Source organism: Bufo bufo, chromosome 6 (genome assembly GCF_905171765.1).
Source record: "Bufo bufo chromosome 6, aBufBuf1.1, whole genome shotgun sequence".
Taxonomy (NCBI): Eukaryota; Metazoa; Chordata; class Amphibia; order Anura; family Bufonidae; genus Bufo; species Bufo bufo.
The window spans coordinates 291,827,056-291,848,720 of NC_053394.1; the positions used below are offsets into that span (position 1 = coordinate 291,827,056).

The 21,665-nt window shown below is 43.6% G+C and overlaps 1 protein-coding gene across 1 annotated transcript in view; it reads right to left on the minus strand.

Moving 5' to 3' along the window:
* B4GALNT2 (beta-1,4-N-acetyl-galactosaminyltransferase 2) overlaps nucleotides 1–21,665 on the minus strand; it is a 184,607-nt gene that overhangs the window by 37,981 nt on the left and 124,961 nt on the right. Inside the window, exons 5-9 of the mRNA XM_040438698.1 lie at nucleotides 20,346–20,535; nucleotides 13,578–13,664; nucleotides 5,689–5,876; nucleotides 4,763–4,903; nucleotides 2,756–2,978 (exon numbers count right to left, since the gene is read on the minus strand). Coding sequence (XP_040294632.1) covers nucleotides 2,756–2,978; nucleotides 4,763–4,903; nucleotides 5,689–5,876; nucleotides 13,578–13,664; nucleotides 20,346–20,535 — 829 coding nt within the window. The remainder of the gene's footprint in view (nucleotides 1–2,755; nucleotides 2,979–4,762; nucleotides 4,904–5,688; nucleotides 5,877–13,577; nucleotides 13,665–20,345; nucleotides 20,536–21,665) is intronic.

A 21,665-nucleotide genomic window follows, 5' to 3' on the forward strand; every position in this document is an offset into this window, starting at 1 on the left:
CAACTTGGCCAGGAGCACATTTAGCTTCTGCGCAGTTGGATGAGTGCATGCATATTGCTGTCTTTTTGCAATCGCCTCGGTGATTGATTGCTGACAAAATGCGTGACAAGGAGTAGGAGGAGTATCAGGATGGAAGGAAGCACAGCTCCTTTCTGCTGAGGTGGTGAAGCTTTGACTGCTGAAGAAGGGGTGCGGGCCACTGGGAAATGCAGAAGTTGCTGCATCAGGCTGTACCACTACATTAGTGCTACAGTTTTACCAGGCCACTTTATGGTGACGCTCCATGTGTTGAGGCAGGGCCATGGTGTCAACATTGGCACCCTAGCTGTGCATCATCTTCTGCCCACATATCCTACATACGCCACACTGACATCCTCCAGAGACTTGATGAAAAATTCCCACACCAGTAAATATGGCATTTTACCCCTACCACTGCGTGTGGACTGCCTGTCGCTGCATCTATGAACCCGTGCACTGCTAGTTGTTTCCAAACAGGTAGGCTCCTGAGTAGTAAACTGTCTACCTTGTGCACGTTTGGCTCCAGATCTCACACTGCTGCCTCACGGCCACGCTTGCGACCTGCTGGCTCAGCTGCACACTGCCACCCTGCCGCTGTCTCATGCACAAGCTGCCACCCTTACCCCCTGATAATGATGATGAAGCCCCCTCTTCACCCGGCTCCCACATGCGATCGGTTACATCATCATCCACTACTATCTGCTCCTCACTTATGTCACCCTCACCAGTCTCATGACCGTGTGCCTGACCACTCGCAACATCTGCACCCATGAGACTTTCATCATCGCTACTTGCACACCTACAGGAGGAAGCAGCGGACCTCTCCTCCAAATCTGGGTAGTAGCTGCTGACTGTCCTCAATACGCCTGTCCTCAATGAAAAGTGGAGCAGAGCGGCAGCATACAATACTTCCTGAGCAGAAAAAGCTGAAAAAGAAAGAGGCAGGTTCATGACAAGCGAAGGCACAGAGCTTGTTCCTGAGCCATGCCAACTAAGTGAGGTGTCAGAGGAACCCACCAACTCCTGGCTGTGGGTGTCTGATGTCAGTTGAGATGATGTTGAAGACCGAGTAAACCATTCAAGGAAAGCTAGATTGCTGACATGACATGACAAAACATGACTGCTGGATGACAGTGGCAGCTGTGGCCTGTTGCTGCGGCTGCTGCTACCACCCCCTTCTTCTGCTGCTACTTCTGTGTGCTCCAGCAACATGTTTGCCACTGCCCGTTCCCTCAGATTGCCCTTGCACCTGTCTGTTGGATATACTGTAGATTACCAGTAAATGTATATGTAAAATAAGTTAGTCAATGTGGACACCCCCATAACAGTAGTATTAGACATTATTATTTATCTCAACTTGAGAATCAAGGCCTAATGGAATTACTTATCTATAAAACAAAAGGGACACCCAATAACTGTTAAATTATACTACTTATTCACCCCAATTTGAGAATCAAGGCTTAAAAGATCTGCTGATCTATTAAACAAGGTGGGTACCCTAATAACAGTAAAACTAGACAGTTTATTCCCGCTAATTTGAGAATCAAGGCCTAATGGAATTGCTTATCCATTAAACAAAGTGGTTATCACAATAATAGTTTAATTACACTATTTATTCACCACAATTTGACAATCAAGGCATAATTGAATTGTGCATCTATTAAACAAGATGGACACTGTTCAGTTAGATAGCTGTGTGCAGGGATTGATAGAAACTGAGCTATCTCTTATGGATCCTGTAAGCTTCTGATTACACAGCCTGCAGTCTCACTATCCTCTCGCTACAGTGTGTAAAAACTCTCCCTATGATCTCCCTACTCTGTCCCTGCAGTCTCCCTATCCAAGATTCTACAATTAAAGCTTTTTTAAACACTGTCCCTAGCACTTGCCATGTCTCTCCCTAGGCTCAGTTCACTGTAAATTGATTAAATTCAGTACAGTGCAGTTTCATTCTAGTGCTGGGAACTTACAAACCTGCATTAGCAGAAGTTGGCACGAGACCTGCTGAAGCTATGCACACTGTAATGTGGGGAGGATGGTGACACCAGTCGAATAGGAACTGTCCCCAACAGACTGAATGGTGGTGTGGTGAGCAGCTCAAGTGCGCCGACATATTAATTTAAACATTTTTCATTGCAACTAGATAAAATGGCACTTGTGCATGATCAAATGTCAGGTATCACTGAATACAGTGACAAGTTGACTTCTTTTTACCTTACGAGGCAGTATAACATCCTAAAAAGCATTATCTAGATGATTATATTATAGCTTGAACAATGGCATTAAATATCACGAGGGCCAAGCAGGATATTTCATAAAAGAAGTTGAATTACATATTCCTAATATTTTTGTATACTTGGCATATAATGTGGTATTTTAGTATTTTAATTATTTGATGCATTACCATTTATATAATAAATTAGATCAATATTACATTTAACTATTTGATTGGAGAACCATAGCTATTTAACAGTATTTATTTTATTTTATTTTTTTGCTATTCTGGTTTGGTTCTTGGGTGCCCTCAGCTTTATGCCCTCATATTCATTTAGAATTTTAGGGTGCACAAATCAACACTTTAACCCTTTAAGAAGTGGAACACTGTGTAGGAGTTATACACTCATTATTCCACTGGGAACCACATTTCACCTAATGGATCTTACAGTGCTTAAAGCAATACATCATTGTAAAAAATTAATAAAATAATAATAATAAATAAAAAAAATGAAACCATTACCAGTATGTGCCACTCGGCTTAATTTTGGATCAAATCCAACACCTAGAACTCGGTCAGTGTGGGCCAGAAAAAAGTTGACCACCCCACCAGTCAGAACGCAGTTAGGGAAGCCTGGAATAGTATGGTAGCCTCCTGCTCTCCAATGTAAGCAATCACCATCCTCTCCACCTTCTTCCAGAATGAGTTTGAAACTAAAATGGTTTCCTGCAACATTTCCTCCTACCTGCATAAAAGATAAACCAGCAAAGACATTAGTGAATGAAACATAAAATATATAAAGTTCTAACAGTTGCTTAGATCAGGACAATCATGCTGAGAATGGGAATGTATTGGGGAATGATAATATGAGGGGGGGGGGGGGGGGATATAAGTCCACTAAAAGAAGAGGGGTCCTAAGGGGATTGCCAGGGATATAATATTGATGACCCTTAGAACTGGCCATTAATATCTGATCATTGAGGTTCTGTCTTCCAACACCCCCAGGTATAAACAATTCACCAGTTCACCAGTGTAGACCACCCAAATGAGGAGTTACAATTAACCCTTACATCTCTGTACATTACCAGGGTTCTTACCATTAGCTGTGCAAGTTCAGTGACGTAGATTACCAGGGATATAATCATTAATCCCTTTACTGCCGTAGTCCACCAGGAATATTACCTTTAACCCTTAAATCATCAAAGACCACCATAAATATAACTTTTAACTTCTAAATCACAAGGGTAATTAGACCCTAAACATGACTGACAGGACATAGAAAATGTACTGTATATGTTTAGTTTAGGTCAAGTCTGGTGGCATACTGATGGCCAAACATTGCATACTATGTACTCCATACAACTATGTACAGGGGCAGGCTGGGAACTTAAAGTTGCCCTGGAAAAAAACTTAAAAGTGGCCTCATGTTGTAGATGGGTCCAATTTAAAAGAAGGTGGGACAACATAAGTAGGCCATGCCAACACAAGCAGTCGGGACAACAGAAGTAGGTGGGGACAGCAACTAAGGTACAGCATAAAATACTGCCTCAGCAGAAACAAATATCACATTACAGCATAAAATACTGCCACCTCTGCTGCAGTATTCAACTTTATCACTGTCCCGAGGACAAAAATTGTAAAAAAAAAATTTGGGATGCCAGCTAACTTTTCTCACTGCTTAGGAGGGCTGCATAAAAGTTTTTAGTTTTCTAATTGTCCTAACATTTATATTCAATAAGCTTTCTATACTGTTTTGTCATGTAAACTCATTTGCATAAACATGGGCATATGGGAAAGACATGCAAATAGTGTTTCAGCTGAAAAACAAGGCAGATTCTGCTAATTTGCATGTCTTTCCCATATGCCCATGTTTATGTAAATGAGTTTACATGACAAAACAGTATAGAAAGGATATTGAATATAAATGTTAGGACAATTAGAAAACTGAAAATGTGTATGCAGCCCCCCCCCCCTCCCTAAGCAGTGAGAGAAGAGTTAGCTGGCATCCCAATTTTTTTTTTTACATTTTTGTCACCCTAATGATAATGATCTAGGTGCGCAGGTCCCCCAAGCCATCCAACAAAAGTCAAGCAATTTTGAGGCTCACTGGCTCGCAAGTCTGTGTGGATAGAGAGCTGGTCTTGAATTTCTCATAGTGCACAAGGTTGCCATTGTAAGGTATGCTGACTGTACCTGATTCATAGATAGGTTGTTGGCTTGTATATACCTGGCTTTTAGCATATAGCCTTTGTGTGATTGTTTGTTATAGGTAATGAAATTGCGCACGCAATACATGCATATTACATTGGTGATTTTTGCAATCGCGAATATTCAGGTAAAAATTTGCAAAATATCACAAATTTTTATATTGCCTATGCCGCTCATCACTAGCCAAGAGTAGAGCTCAGAAGGCCCCTTGTACTTCGGCCCACTGAGAAATTTCCCTTTAGGGTCTATGGCTAGTCCACCCCTGATCATATACAAAAATCAATGAGAGAATAGATTAAATAAATTTCCTCGGCTTCTTACTAAATCCAGGTCAGTTGCTTCCAGCACATCCAGTAGATTTTCAATTTTAGTGTCACTGGTGAAGAGAAAATCGTCATCCACCCAGAGGAAATATTTGGTTGTCACCTGCGACACAGCAAGATTCCTCCCTGCAAACCATCCCTACATAAGATGACAGGCATCACAACTGTTATTACATCTTGTACTCTAGATAGAACCAAGCAGTTGTCCCATTACATAATAACACATTTCCAGTATATAGCAAATCATAGTATCTGGGAGGATATACAGGAGACTTGCGGAAAGCATGCAGCAGGGACAGAGAGAAGGGTGGAAGACCAAACTGTAGGGAGAATACAAGCCTAAAGGGGCATTACTGCTTCACATCATTGATGACCTATCCTCAGAATGGGCCCTATTAGATCAGATCAGATCAGTGGATCTGTAATCATTGCATGCTAGTGCTGCATTGATGGTTCTCAGCAATGGGCCAAGAACGTATAGAGCCAGGGACATAGCTAAAGGTTCATGAGCCCTGGTGCAAGAGTTCAGCTTGGGCCCCCTTCCCTCAGTGATTTGTGGTCAGGGGCGGGGGAGCACATAACCTTCATTTGAAGGAGCACCCCCCCCTTCCCTCTAGCCATAGGACTAACTTGAACATTCTTGGTGTCTTCTTATGTGGCGCAAGGATCTTTGAGCATCCCCATGCTCCTGTGCCCGGTAGCGACTGCTACCTCTGCACCCCCTATAGCTATGCCCCTGTATGGAGGGGCAGCAGCTGATAAGTATGAGGACAAGTTGTGCTGGAGGGCTGAAACTGAACTTTTGCACCATGGCCTGTGAGCCCATAGTAATGGCCTTAACATGAAGTGCCTGTGGGCTCCTAAAATATGTATGTCCCCAATAGCTACACTACTGCATATATAACTGCTTTCCTGTGTACAAACCTTTGCGAATGGCATTATATATTGCTCTACATTGGGGTCATCAATCTTCTCAGGCTTTTCATTGTCATCAGCCACAATGACCTTTATGTCAGGATAATATTGGCGTATGCTCTTGAGCATCGTTCGCAGCTGTTCATAGCGCAAAAAGGTCTTGGTGGTGATGGTGACCAGATCACTAATATTTCTTCCTGTAAACGGAACCCTTTTGTTATATACAGTAACTTTTTCTACAGTTTGTTTTCTACATAGAAACGTTAACTAGATTGTATAAGGATGAGCTGCAATACCAGACTCAACCAGTAGACGAGTAGTGCTATTTCTGGATAAAAAGCAGACCTATTAATGTATTTATCTTTAAATAGGTTAAGCCATTAGGACAGGGATGTCAAACTAGTGGCTCTCTAGCTGTTGCAGAACTACAAATTCTAGCATGCCCTGATACCTGTAGGTTGTCCAGGCATAATGGAAGTTGTAGTTTTGCAACAGCTGGTGGGCCACGAGTTTGACATCCCTGCATTAGGACAATTCCTGTCCATATGGCTTATTATTAGAACATATTGACATCATAGAGGGGGATCCTGAGCAGTTAGGTCATTCAGCCAGTGGAGTCACTGAAAATAGTGGTCTAAAATTTGGGGTACAGAGCAGTAATGTATTACGTGGTCACCCAGTCATTTTATTGCAGGTCATTTAATACTACATTTCTCTTGCACCATAATGTGCAGCTTTGTGATAGCAGTGGCCAATAGTTGAGTTTTTTTTTGCTAGATTCACTGAGATCAGCTGATTACCTTAAGGAGTTCTCCTGATGGCATAGCCAGCTTAATGCATCATGCACACGGCTGTATCCGTTTTGCTGTCCACAAATTGTAGATCCTCAAAACACGGATACCGGTCATGTGCATCCCCCATTTTCCTCTTCTGCACATCCCGCCCTATGTTAGAAATGCCTATTCTTGTATGCATAATGGAAAATGCGGACCAAAGATACAGTCGTTAGTATGGGGTCTAAGAGGTAGCATACGATATCTGTACTTGTCAGTACCGCATTTGGTGCCTTATGGAAAGTATTGCTTTCAATGGCATTTCTCAGTTTAAGGGAACCTGTCATTAGTACCAGGCTATCCTCAACCCCTGTCTGCTGATTTAGATATTTTTTTCATATTGCAATTGGAGTCCCCCAGACCTGGTGGTTTCTACAATTGTTTAATGTTTTATATGCCATGTTATGTAATATAATGTGATGCCATGCCATTTATTCAAACAGGGGAGGTAATGGTTGGCAGGAACAGTGGTAACCACCCTGTCCCCCTCCCCCTAATGGTAGGAGTGAGCTGGCCCTGCTTTCTGCCAGGAGGGGGAGTTCCAGTCTAGTGAGAGAGAGAAAGGAAAGCAGGAGTTTATTTTGGATAGTGGTGGAGTGCGAAATCAGTGCTCCTACTCCTATGAGATCAATAGTGGGAAACGCAAGAAACCAGATATTCTTTTCCTGTGAGAACAACTTAATCCTGCCTCAAGAAAACATTTAAGAGACAAGACAGCTGAGTGATCAGTGAAATACAGCTTTACATAATCTGCTGCAAGGTAAGGGACTACAGCTCAGACACCACCACCTACCCAAACGATTGTTATGCCAGACTAACATTAAGCCTGCATTACAGTGGACACCTATATCCACAAGGGCTTGTTAGTGCCAAACTATTGCCATCCAACTATCCACCTCGCATGATGCCAGAATCTTCACTTTGTAGTAAAGAGACTTTTATACGTTTACTTCTGGCCTGCACCAATCCCCAGGAAGTACACTGTGACATAACACCTCATCCAGGACAGGGCCGTCTTTACCAAGGGGCAAAAGGGGCAGCTGCCCCGGGCCCAGTTGCTCCTAGAGGGCCCAAGGCAGCTGCCTCTTGAGCCCTGCTAGCTACTTCCCCGGGTGTCAAGCTGTCAGCTACACAGGCATCGTACTGTGAAAGCTGGGATCTAGGACCTTAATGACATCATCACCATGTGACCAGTAACCTAGCAATTACTGGTCACATGGCTATGAGGTCATCACAGGTCCTAGCAGGAATTAACTGTGGAGCTTTTTTGTGTGAAGATTACATCAGAAAAAGGTGACAGGGGCTGTTATGTTAATATACTGTAAACTACTGTATAGTGGGGTGCTGTATACTGTGTGGGGGCCTGTATATGGTGTGGGACTGTATACTGTGTGGGGCTGCATACTGTGGGGGGCTGTATACTGTGGGGGGCTGTATACTGTGTGGGACTGTATACTGTGTGGGACTGTATACTGTGGGGGGGGGGGCTGTATACTGTGTGGTGGGCTGTATACTGTGTGGGTCCTGTATACTGTGGGGGGCTGTATATTGTGTGGGACTGTATACTGTGTGGTGGGCTGTATACTGTGGGGGCCTGTATACTGTGGGGGGCTGCATACTGTGTGGGGGCCTGTATACTGTGTGGGGGCCTTATACTGTGTGGTGGGCTGTATACTGTGTGGTGGGATGTATACTGTGTGGGAGGCCTGTATACTGTGTGGGGGGCTGTATACTGTGTGGGGGCCTGTATACTGTGTGCTGGGCTGTATACTGTGTGGTGGGATGTATACTGTGTGGGAGGCCTGTATACTGTGTGGGGGGCTGTATACTGTGTGGGGGCCTTATACTGTGTGGTGGGCTGTATACTGTGTGGTGGGATGTATACTGTGTGGGAGGCCTGTATACTGTGTGGGGGGCTGTATACTGTGTGGGGGCCTGTATACTGTGTGCTGGGCTGTATACTGTGTGGGGGGCTGTATACTGTGTGGGGGCCTGTATACTGTGGGGGGGGGGCTTATACTGAGTGGTGGGCTGTATACTGTGTGGGGGCCTTATACTGTGTGGGGGCCTTATACTGTGTAGGGGCTGTATACTGTGTGGTGGGCTGTATACTGTGTGGTGGGCTGTATACTGTATGGGGGGGCTGTATACTGTGTGGTGGGCTGTATACTGTGTGGGGGCTGTATACTGTGTGGGGGCTGTATACTGTGTGGGGGGCTGTATAGTGTGTGGGGGCCTGTATACTGTGTGGGGGCTTATACTATGTGGTGGGCTGTATACTGTGTATGGGCTGTATACTGTGTGGGGGGCTGTTTACTGTGGGGGGCCTGTATAGTGTGGGGGGCCTGTATAGTGTGGGGGGCTGTATACTGTGTGGGGGGCTGTATACTGTGTGGGGGGCTGTATACTGTGTGGGGGCCTGTATACTGTGTGGGGGCCTGTATACTGTGTGGGGGGCTGTATACTGTGGGGGCCTGTATACTGTGGGGGTCTGTATAGTGTGGAGTGCTATACTGCTGTACTGTATAGTGTGGGGGGCTGTATCGTGTATATTTTGGGGTGCTGTATACTGTGAGGTGTTGTATACTGTGGGGTGCTGTATACTGTGGGCTGCTATACTGCTCTACTGTATACTGTGAGGTGTTGTATACTGTGGGGTGCTGTATACTGTGGGCTGCTATACTGCTCTACTATATACTGTGGGGTACTGTATAGTGTGGGGTGCTATACTGTATACTGTGTGGTGCTGTATACTATAGGGTGCTATACTGCATACTGTGGGGTGCTGGGGTGCACTGTAACACTAGAGTGAGCCGAGCCCTGGTCTCCTTCCTGCAGAGAGGTGCCCACTTCCAGCCTGAGCCCAGCTGCCCAGAGCACTGATCCTGAGCCGCTGGAGTCTTCAGAACTGGAAGTATTTACAGTCATTCACTGGACTCTACCAGGTGTGTGGATTTTTTGTGTGTGTGTTGTGGTGGAGGCCGTGATTGCCTGCTAAGGTGTGTGAAGGCAGGATCCAGGGGGCCCAAGTAAATTTTACCCAGGGTCCAATCAATATTAAAGACGGCTCTGATCCAGGCCACTACCACTACCATCCTCTGCACTGGCTCCTCAAAGGGTCGCTGTACAATCAGCGGCCAGGTGACGGAGAAAGCCAAGTACTCATAAATATCAGGTCTCGGCTCACACTGTGTATTGAACAGCTACTGTGCTGGAACTGTTCAATATAAGATTTTAGTAAAACTGCAATTAAAGGGGTTTAGTAGTTCTAGTTTATATCCTGAGGATAGGTAATCAATATTAGATTGGCAGGGTAGTCGTGTGAGTACTGCAGCCTCTCCACTTCTTAACTACATGCCGTCTAACTTGTATCTGCGGTGCACTGTAACTACAACTGCTTGCCCCGTTCTCTCGAAAGAGATGAAAAGTTGTAGTTACACTGAACCGTGGGTACAGGTTAGATGGTGTGCAGTTAAACAATGAAAAGAACGGAACACTCGCAAGATCTACGGGGCTGCTGGGATTCGGATTCTTGCTGATTTGATATTGTGGATAGGTCATCAGTATACTATCGCTGCACAACCCCTTTAAAGAAAGTGACCTAGACTTTTGCTAAGGGGATCTGTCACTAGTTTATGCTACCCTTAGGGCAGTAAAAATTTGTAAAATATTTCCTTTAATGGTAAAGGGGGTATAACCATGTAAGCTCTTCCCTTAGTTCATGTTACTACAGGTACTAGAGATGAGTGAATTCCTTGAAATTAGTTTTGTGTCTGATTTCTTCAAATTTTTTAAAAAATTTGATTTGTGTCAATTTTTTTTAGGTTTTACACAAATCTACACAAATTGCCCTGCAACTTGGTATATAACACCCTCTAGTCTTCTAGGACTTAGATTTGTTATGAAAAGATTTTTGTTAATTTTTTGCAAATTTTTGCTTTCTGCTCTTGAATGCAATGACAGCAATAGCAAATGTCTGAGTAACACTGACATATATAGCTATGGGTAAACGCATATTAAAAAATACACTGCATGGTCACAAGTGTTATGCTTTTTCATATTAGTAAGCTTCCACAAATTGTCCCTTATCAGGGGCAGATGGTGTTATGGGAAAATGACAGTGGCTTGTTTGGACCAATCATCTAAAAATTATGACTTCCCAGCTCCGTTTATACATACATATGTTCATGTTAGGAGAAAGAGTGGCTTGTTTTGCACAAGCATCCAATAATTATGACTTAACAGAGCCAAATGCCCTTCTGTATTTTTACATCCACAATTCTTAATCTTCAGAAGAAGGAGTGGCTTGTTTTGAACAAGCCTGGAAAAATTCATTTAATTAATTGGGAGCAGCAGCAGTATAGTTAGGGTGTGGAAAGGGTATGGTAATAGTGGCACATGACCGCAATAGTAGCAGCAGCACAGCATTGAACAGACAAGGCAGTAGATCTGTGTGTGGCTGTTTAGGGGTAGTAGTATTAGTAGTGACTGTGTAGTGGCAATGGAAGTGGTAGTATGGGTAATTGAAATAGAAATAGGGGATTAGCAGCGGGAAATAGCAGCTGTGGCGGTGGTGGTAGCAGTAGCCATACTGTACTGAAACATGATGGTAAGCAGGCAGCGGTAGTGGTATTATGGCAGCAGCAGCCGCCATACCATATGGAACATCATAGTAGGCAGGCAGACAGTGGCATGATGAGGCACCATCAACAATGGCAGATCTATTTATCACCCTTAGGCTTCATTCAGACGTCCGTGTGTGTTTTGCGGATCCGCAAAACATGGACACCGGCAATGTGCGTTCCGCATTTTGCGGACCGCACATCGCCGGCACTTAATAGGACATTTTCTATTTTTTTCAGGATCGGAATTGCAGATCCGGAAGTGCGGGTCCATATTTCCGGATCCGGGGCGCACATCGTGCGACCCTATAGAAATGAATGGGTCCACAATTCCATTCCGCAAAATGCTGAACGGAATTGCGGACGTGTGAATGGAGTCTTACCCGGAGGACTGTGAAAATCCTCATGGATCTATGCCTTGTTCATTTTGACAAAAGTGCTACTTTGTACACTGGTGGAGGAAAACTTCGTCCATTTGGGTATTAGTGTTGATCACGAATATTCGAATTTCGAATTTTTATCGCGAATATAGGTACTTCGAAAATTCGCGAATATTTCGAATATAGTTATATATATATTCGTAATTTAGAATATTCGAATTTATTTTTTCGATTTTTTTTTTTATTTCTTTTTTTTTTTATCAGTACACATGATCCCTCACTGCTTCTAGCTTGTGGGCCAATAAGAAGGCTGCAATATACTTGACTTTAGAAGTAGTAGTGTTTGCGAATTTTGCTCTACATTTGTTTTTTTTTGAATATTCGCTATATTGCTATATATTCTTGTTTTAGAATATTACGAATATTTGAAAAAACTAAGTTGTAGAGAATATTCGAAAAAAATCGAATAGAGCAATTTAGCTAATATAGTGCTATAATCTTCTCTGTCTAATAGTTGTAAGTTGAAAAATTTGCAATAAAAAATTCGAATCCGAAAATTCGCATATAACACAATCATTACCTTTCCGATTTTTCGAGTAAAAAAAACGTGAATTTTCGAATTTGCGAATATTCGTCGAATATTCTACAAAATATTAGCAAAATATCGCGAATTCGAATATGACCCCTGCTGCTCATCACTATTGGGTATCACAATACACCCCGCTGCACTGAAAATCCTCTCCGAGATGACATTGGAGACTGGGCAAGAGAGAACAAAGAGAGCATACTGAGCCATTGTTTCACTCTGCCTGCCCAGAAGTCCATGGGATCAGTGAAAGGCCAGAGTCCAGTTAAGACTGACCTTGAGTGTTGAGATGATAGGTCTCTGTGCCGATTTGACTCAGCCTGGCACAGCACATGAAAGAATTGCTCAAACCATATTGATGATATTGAACTGGCTGCTATTTTTAGGGCTTCTGCTGCTTGTGGCAGCACAGACAGCAGGAGGTGGGTGACTCTAGGGAACAGAAAGGTGCCTCAGACACGTGGATGGCAGGCGTCTGCTCGCTGAAAGCTTGCGGCAAGCTGCATACACTATGCTTCCTGGTAATATAGTAATTTAGACTCCCTTTTGGGAGGAGGAAAACATTCTCCAATTCTGTTTCAATAGCGAGGGTCTACCATCATGGGTATCACTATCCAGTAATCATTAGACTTCTTCACGTGAATGATGTGGCTGTCATTGAATAAGCAAGCAGGTATACAGCTTGATATTCTGGCCAATGTGCCCGAGGACCCAGTTCTTTCTTGTTTCACCACCCAATGACATGATTGGGTTGTGATCGTCATCATCATCAGCCTCTTGCCCTTCCTTCACCACTGACTCCCTCTCCTCCTCTTCCTCCAGTGGTAGATCATCATCATTTTCCTCCTCCTCCTTCATGAGAGTTTTTCCTTTTGGAAACAGCTAGAGGGCTGTTTTTGCAAGAATTTGTAATGTAGAACTAAATGCCAGAAGCTGAGCTGACAATAGGCTGCCAGCAAATACTCCTGACCAGTTCTCACTCCCTCTCTCTTTCCCCGATTACACCCCTTAATATATCCCAAATTTCCAGATATAACTCCTATTTTCTCCCTATATTCTTCTTATACTGTCCCTATCACAATATATCGGTGGTTTATCTTGTAGATTTTTAGCAGACAGAGCCACAGCCCATCATCTTTTGGAATTGCAAGTACAATGCAGAATGGCGTACTACTCATTCTGCCCAGGCACCTTCCTGCTTGCTGCCTCCCTGATTGCTTATCCAGGCTCTCAGTCTCTGAGCCAGTTAGGGCAAGCCCTCCCCCACTTCCTCCCAATGTCATATGAACATCTTGCTTCCACCCCCCAACATGGACGCTGCATGTCATTTTATGCAATCTGTCCGAATTGAATAAAAATCTTTGGATTCACTTATGGGCGAAGTCTTGTGAAATTCGGAACAAATATGGCTTATTATGAATCTATGTGCTCATCCTTAACAGCTACAATATGTATTTCATTAATTTGTATATGTTACCTTGTCCTGGGTCCTGTAAACGTGGAATTGGTGGCTGCCGGATCAAAACTGGTATCTGTGCTATATGTTCGCCTAAAGTAAATTTCACTACATCGGTGATAGAAAACAAAAACATAAAGACAAATTTATAAAAAGCAGTACAAACTCTTTCTTACCCCTTATTTTACATGTTGTTCATTCATCCCTACTTTAGCATTCTCCACATCTAAACAAGAATGACAGAAGAGAGTCTTATTCTGGAATGAAGATCAACTCCTTCCAATCATGTCTTCACATCATTAAAATGTTTCATGTATTTCCATAATTGTGTCAATAATAGCGACATGGAGGTCTCCATCTCGTGTCCCACAACTACCTGACCGTTTGGCCCACTAGCAGGAGGAGACTGAGGACTTAAAGTGGCCGGGGGGAAAAAAAACTCTAAAGTGGCACTATGTTGTAGGCGAATCCAAATTGACAGAAGGGGGGACAACACAAGTAGGAATGGACAACAGAAGTAGGCAAGGCCAGCAATACCATAGTGCAGCATGACTGGCCAGGTGCATGAGTACCTGATCCTCCTAGCATTAATGCTAATCAATTCTGATTGTTATGTACCTGGACAGTGTCTGTTTAGAGGAGGCCTTGGTGGCCACCTGGGCATCGGCGAAATTTTCCTGTATGGTCTATGGCCAGTCTTTTCCTGTCCACTAGTGCCAAGATGATCTGGCTGCATATCACCATCTGTCCACCACTAATATTCCATGTGGTCAGCCTCCATGCCCTACACCACCTCACAAAGTAGCCAAGTAGATAAATATCAGCTGTCAGGATATTAATTATGATGGAATAAAATATTGATTTACATATAATTTATATATACAGTACAGACTAAAAGTTTGGACACACCTTCTCATTCAAAGAGTTTTCTTTATTTTCATGACTATGAAAATTGTAGATTCACACTGAAGGCATCAAAACTATGAATTAACACATGTGGAATTATATACATAACAAACAAGTGTGAAACAACTGAAAATATGTCATATTCTAGGTTCTTCAAAGTAGCCACCTTTTGCTTTGATTACTGCTTTGCACACTCTTGGCATTCTCTTGATGAGCTTCAAGAGGTAGTCCCCTGAAATGGTTTTCACTCCATAGGTGTGCCCTGTCAGGTTTAATAAGTGGGATTTCTTGCCTTATAAATGGGGTTGGGACCATCAGTTGCGTTGAGGAGAAGTCAGGTGGATACACAGCTGATAGTCCTACTGAATAGACTGTTAGAATTTGTATTAAGGCAAGAAAAAAGCAGCTAAGTAAAGAAAAAACGAGTGGCCATCATTACTTTAAGAAATGAAGGTCAGTCAGTCAGCCGAAAAATTGGGAAAACTTTGAAAGTAAGGGCTATTTGACCATGAAGGAGAGTGATGGGGTGCTGTGCCAGATGACCTAGCCTCCACAGTCACCGGACCTGAACCCAATCGAGATGGTTTGGGGTGAGCTGGACCGCAGAGTGAAGGCAAAAGGGCCAACAAGTGCTAAGCATCTCTGGGAACTCCTTCAAGACTGTTGGAAGACCATTTCAGGGGACTACCTCTTGAAGCTCATCAAGAGAATGCCAAGAGTGTGCAAAGCAGTAATCAAAGCAAAAGGTGGCTACTTTGAAGAACCTAGAATATGACATATTTTCAGTTGTTTCACACTTGTTTGTTATGTATATAATTCCACATGTGTTAATTCATAGTTTTGATGCCTTCATAGTCATGAAAATAAAGAAAACTCTTTGAATGAGAAGGTGTGTCCAAACTTTTGGTCTGTACTGTGTGTATATATATATATATATATATATATATATATATATAGTGGTAATGTGAATAGTGCTGGAAGGTGTGTTGCCCCACTTCAGGTACCTCAGATGGGTGAGACAGATAAAATCCAGAGAGTGGCAGTAGACATTTTTGTATACATTTTCTGGGCTGGATTTTACTTGGACTGGTGGCTAGGCTTGGTAGAGGGAGTTGCCAGTCCACACCCTTCCAGTACGGATTTTCCTTTCTACCTGAGGTGATCGCAGGTGAGGCCTGCTGTAATCAGGCTGGCATAAAGCGCCTCAGAGTAGGTCAGTCTGGAAAGAGTCTGTGTGCAGCAGAGGCCTGGGAAGGCTCTGTACAAGTGGGCTCAGCCGAGCTGGCTGAGGGACCACGGGGCTAGGTGTTAGCCTGAACTTTGGGGGACTCCGCGAGGTCTTGGGATCGACGGTCGCTAGGCCAGAGTCAGGAGGACCTCTGGGCCACAATCCCCCAAAAGGTACTGGACTTTATTACAGCCTGGAAGTGCTGGATTGTTAGGCTGGGAAAAGCCGCATGTTCTTTCCGTGTGTGAACGGGGCTTTCAGTGAGGTAGGGAGTCCTCATGTTTAGTTAGAGCCCAGCCGGGCAGGTGTTTTATTTGTACAGGGAGTGCAGAATTATTAGTCAAGTTGTATTTTTGAGGATTAATTTTATTATTGAACAACAACAATGTTCTCAATGAACCCAAAAAAATTCATTAATATCAAAGCTGAATATTTTTGGAAGTAGTTTTTAGTTTGTTTTTAGTTTTAGCTATTTTAGGGGGATATCTGTGTGTGCAGGTGACTATTACTGTGCATAATTATTAGGCAACTTAACAAAAAACAAATATATACCCATTTCAATTATTTATTTTTACCGGTGAAACCAATATAACATCTCAACATTCACAAATATACATTTCTGACATTCAAAAACAAAACAAAAACAAATCAGTGACCAATATAGCCACCTTTCTTTGCAAGGACACTCAAAAGCCTGCCATCCATGGATTCTGTCAGTGTTTTGATCTGTTCACCATCAACATTGCGTGCAGCAGCAACCACAGCCTCTCAGACACTGTTCAGAGAGGTGTACTGTTTTCCCTCCTTGTAAATCTCACATTTGATGATGGACCACAGGTTCTCAATGGGGTTCAGATCAGGTGAACAAGGAGGCCATGTCATTAGATTTTCTTCTTTTATACCCTTTCTTGCCAGCCACGCTGTAGAGTACTTGGACGCGTGTGATGGAGCATTGTCCTGCATGAAAATCATGTTTTTCTTGAAGGATGCAGACTTCTTCCTGTACCACTGCTTGAAGAAGGTGTCTTCCAGAAACTGGCAGTAGGACTGGGAGTTGAGCTTGACTCCATCCTCAACCCGAAAAGGCCCCACAAGCTCATCTTTGATGATACCAGCCCAAACCAGTACTCCACCTCCACCTTGCTGGCGTCTGAGTCGGAGTGGAGCTCTCTGCCCTTTACCAATCCAGCCACGGGCCCATCCATCTGGCCCATCAAGACTCACTCTCATTTCATCAGTCCATAAAACCTTAGAAAAATCAGTCTTGAGATATTTCTTGGCCCAGTCTTGACGTTTCAGCTTGTGTGTCTTGTTCAGTGGTGGTCGTCTTTCAGCCTTTCTTACCTTGGCCATGTCTCTGAGTATTGCACACCTTGTGCTTTTGGGCACTCCAGTGATGTTGCAGCTCTGAAATATGGCCAAACTGGTGGCAAGTGGCATCTTGGCAGCTGCACGCTTGACTTTTCTCAGTTCATGGGCAGTTATTTTGCGCCTTGGTTTTTCCACACGTTTCTTGCGACCCTGTTGACTATTTTGAATGAAACGCTTGATTGTTCGATGATCACGCTTCAGAAGCTTTGCAATTTTAAGAGTGCTGCATCCCTCTGCAAGATATCTCACTATTTTTGACTTTTCTGAGCCTGTCAAGTCCTTCTTTTGACCCATTTTGCCAAAGGAAAGGAAGTTGCCTAATAATTATGCACACCTAATATAGGGTGTTGATGTCATTAGACCACACCCCTTCTCATTACAGAGATGCACATCACCTAATATGCTTAATTGGTAGTAGGCTTTCGAGCCTATACAGCTTGGAGTAAGACAACATGCATAAAGAGGATGATGTGGTCAAAATACTCATTTGCCAAATAATTCTGCACGCAGTGTATTGTTTGTTTTGGTTTTGCTGAGATGCCAAATAAAAGCAATGTTTGGCCCCTAACCCTGTGGTCGATGAAGATCATTGTGAGAATGACCCCCGAATAAGAGGCGATCCCTTACAATATATATACAGTAGCTATTTCATTTAATGTTTGTGTGTCGTTAAAAGATATAGACAGTATCCATTATAACAGTGACATCTACAGTACTCCGCCCCTTTAACAGTGACCACCACAGCGGCCTGCCCCCTTAACAGTAACATCCACAGCGCCCTCCCTTTTAACAGTGACCTCCACAGCAGCCGCCTCTTTATTAGTGACCTCCACAGTACCCCATCTCATTAACAGTGACCTCCACAACACCCCGCCCTCTTAACAGTGACCTCCACAGTGCCCACCCCTTTAACAGTGACCTCGACAGCATCCCGCCCCCTTATCAGTGACCTCCACAGCAGCCTGCCCCTTTAACAGTGACCTCTACACCGGGCACCACTTTATTAGTGACCTCCACAGTACCCCATATCCTTAACAGTGATTTCCACAACACCCTGTGTCCTTAACAGTGACCTCTACAGCAATCTGCCCCTTAACACTGACCTCCCATAGAGGACCGTCCCCTTAACTGTGACCTCCACTTTGCTGTCTGAGCGTGAGCTGCAGGGAGTAAGTCACCCTCTCTCCCACCCCTGCAGCTGACAGAAGTTGATTTTTACCTTCATTTTTTTAATCTCTCTCAGCTGTGGAGTGGGAGTGGGAGTGGGAGTGGGTGTGGCTTATCGGGACCTGGGGGTGGGGATTTTAAGTCCGTCTTTTGAGGGTGGCTTGAATGGCCACCCTACCTGTCCCTGAACTGTGACCTCCACAACACTCCGCTCCCTTAACAGCGTTATCCACAGTGCCCTGCTCCTTTAAAGCTGACCTACAGCAGTGAAGAAAAATGGCTGGGTTGTTATGGAAACCTGGTGTAAAACTGGGTGTATGTGGAGACTAAGGGCCTGCAAGCTTTTATTGGCTGATAAGGGTCATGTGACCAGGCTTCTATTGGCTAATGCATTTTTTGGGAATATATCACGCAGGGATGTCCTTTTGAACAGCTCACTCTAAGACAGCAGCACTGTGCTGTCTGAGTGTATAGTGTGTATAGTATTTAGTATATTGGGCAGACTAGATGGGCCAAATGGTTCTTATCTGCCGACACATTCTGTTTCTATGTGTAAGCTACAGGGAGAAAGTCACCCTCCCTCCCACCCCTGCAGCTGACAGAAGTTGATATGTTGGGCTCAGCATGGATGTTGGTACTTGCATCCCTGGATCCGATGAAAGCTGTAATGGCACCGGACGGGGTTAAAAGCATATTGTGCTTGGCTTGCATGCTGACCTGCATTCCCTGGACTTTGTGTGGCTGTCATGGCCCATAAACAGGTAGGAAAAAGCGTTAGGGACCACTCAAATGAGACGACCTTGACGCGGTGAGTGGCTTATTACGCTTTGGCCAAAATGTACACCAATGTCTCATCCAGCATGGAGGCAGGGCATAATGCTGGATGTAGTGTGCGATCACATTTGCATTTTCCGTTTGTATATGTATTTCGCCATAGTGATCTGCACCTACAGACAGGTTGTGCGGACTCAACCCCCCACATTTTTTTCTTAGAAGTTGATTTTTACCTTCATTTTTTCAATCCCCGTCGGTTCAGGAGTGGAATGGGGCGTGGCGTAACTGGATCAGGGGCGTGGCTTAGCAGGACCTGGGGGCAGGGTTTTAAGTCTTTTGAGGGTGGACACATTGTGTCAGGGGGCGTGTCTGGGCTTCTTCTTGCAAGAGTGACACCGCTCTGGGCACCTTACTGGCTCATTTGCATACCAAATAAGCTGGATTTTCAGAGGCTAAAAACATCTATTGCTGGAACAAAGGCTTTACTTCAATAGTGATTATCCTGGTGACAGATTTCCTTTAAAGCTCTCCTACAGCAGTGAAGATAAATGGCTGGGTTGTTATGGAAACCTGGAGTAAAACTGTATGTGGAGGCTGGAGGATCTGCTAGCTTCTATTGGCTAATAAGGGTCATGTGACCAAGCTTCTATTGGCTAATACAATTTTTGGGAATATCTTGGGAACGGTAAGTCCTAGAGAGCTGAGACCTGGTCTAAAACCTTCCCGGACACCTGATGTACCCGTGTGCCAAATTTCGTGATTGTAAATGAGACGGTGCAGATTCCTTTAGCGGACATACACACACACACTCAGCTTTATATATTAGATATATAAATAAATTCACTATACACTTTATATATAAAGATTAACTATACACTTTATTGACTACATCCTTATTACTACACAAGGGAGGTGGAAGTTCTGTATGGATACGTCATGGCATATATTTGAAGTTTGCCATATATAAAACGGCAGAAGAACATACATGTGTAAGAAACAATTATATCAATGCTATATATGATTAACAGGGACAAACATAAGAGGGCTCTGTGTGGAATTGCTGCTGGAGGAAGACTTACAAGACAACAAGGCAGTCACACAGAGGCCTGAGATACCTACAATATGATACCTTCAGGACATTCACATTGACATGGATAATATATTGATGAACTTTACTATATTATTCCTATAATCAAACAACTTTGATGAAGGCTGAAAATAAATCCTATTGTTGTTGTTTTTTAATAAAAAGTCCTCCTATTAAATTTTGTATATTTTTCCAAATATTTTACACTGTAAAGTGTCAAGTCAAGTGAATAGCACATTGTTGAGTAATTTCTTACCAATATCCAGACTATCGATATCATACATCATGCTTGTGTAAGTGATAGATTTCAAAATCAGATTTAATACATGGATGTTGCTGGTAGATATTGTAAAATGTTTTTCTCCTCTGCCGTGAACCTGAACCTCATCAGTACCAGATATCTTTACTAGAAAGTCAATGGTTCCCAAAGATGCCTCAAGGGTTACCTGCAACAGAAGAAGGCATAGAAGATTCATAGATACAGTATGTGTGCAGGGAGCCCCTGAGGAGTATGTACAGAGGATGGGAGTGGTAGTGGCCCTGATGAGATATTGTGTCACAGTGTACACCCTCATGCTATTACTCCCTGGGGTTCGGTGCAGTGAAAGTGTAGATTGAAGAATCAGACCAGAAGTAAGCATATAATAGTCTTGCTTTACTTAGTGCAACTTGTGGCACATCCAGCAGCAATAAATACAAAGTGCAGTTTCTCTGGCACCAGATGAGAAGGTATAGTGGCTGGTTGGATGGCAATATGTTGGCACTAGCAAGCACTTGTGGATTTAGGTGTCCATTGTAGTACAGGTTTAATGTTAGTCTGGCCTAGCAATGGTTTGGGTAGTTGGTGGTATCTGAGCTGTAGACCCTCACCTTGCAGCAGTGTCTATAAAGCTCTATTTCACTCCATACTCTACTTGTCTTGTCTCTCAAGTGTTTTCTTGAGGCAGGATAAAGTTGTTCTCACAGGAGAAGAATATCTGTTTCCCGAGTTTCCCTCTGGAGTGTTGGTCTCACAGGGGAATTGGATACGGTTCCTGGGAGTAGGAGCTCTGACATGTGCTTCTGTACTCCCCCACAATCTAAACAGGAATTCTTCTTTCTCTCTCTTACTAGACTGGAACTGCCCCTCTTGGCAGGAAGTAGGACCAGCCCACTCCTACCAAGAGGGGAGCAACAGGGTGGTTAGCCCTGATCCTGACAAACACTTTTAACTCACTGCTCAGTCCCTGGGTCCTCTCTCCTACATGTCAACTGAAGACTTTGACTCATATTTCAAACACAAAATTGAGAAAATCTGAGAAAGCTTTAACCAACAATGACTGCAACCCTTCTACACAACTATTCAGTGCTCTTCCCACATAATCCAATTTACCACCATCACTGAGGAAAAGCTCACCTATGCCCTTGACCCAATCCAATTCCACCTCATCCCTAGCATTACCACTATAGTTATCCCTGGCCTAAGCCACCTCTTCAAGCTATCACTAACTACTGGTGTCTTCCCTTCCTATTTTAAACATGCCACTATGACACCCATTTTCAAGAAGCCTTCCCTGGACCCATTATCTCTATTCAG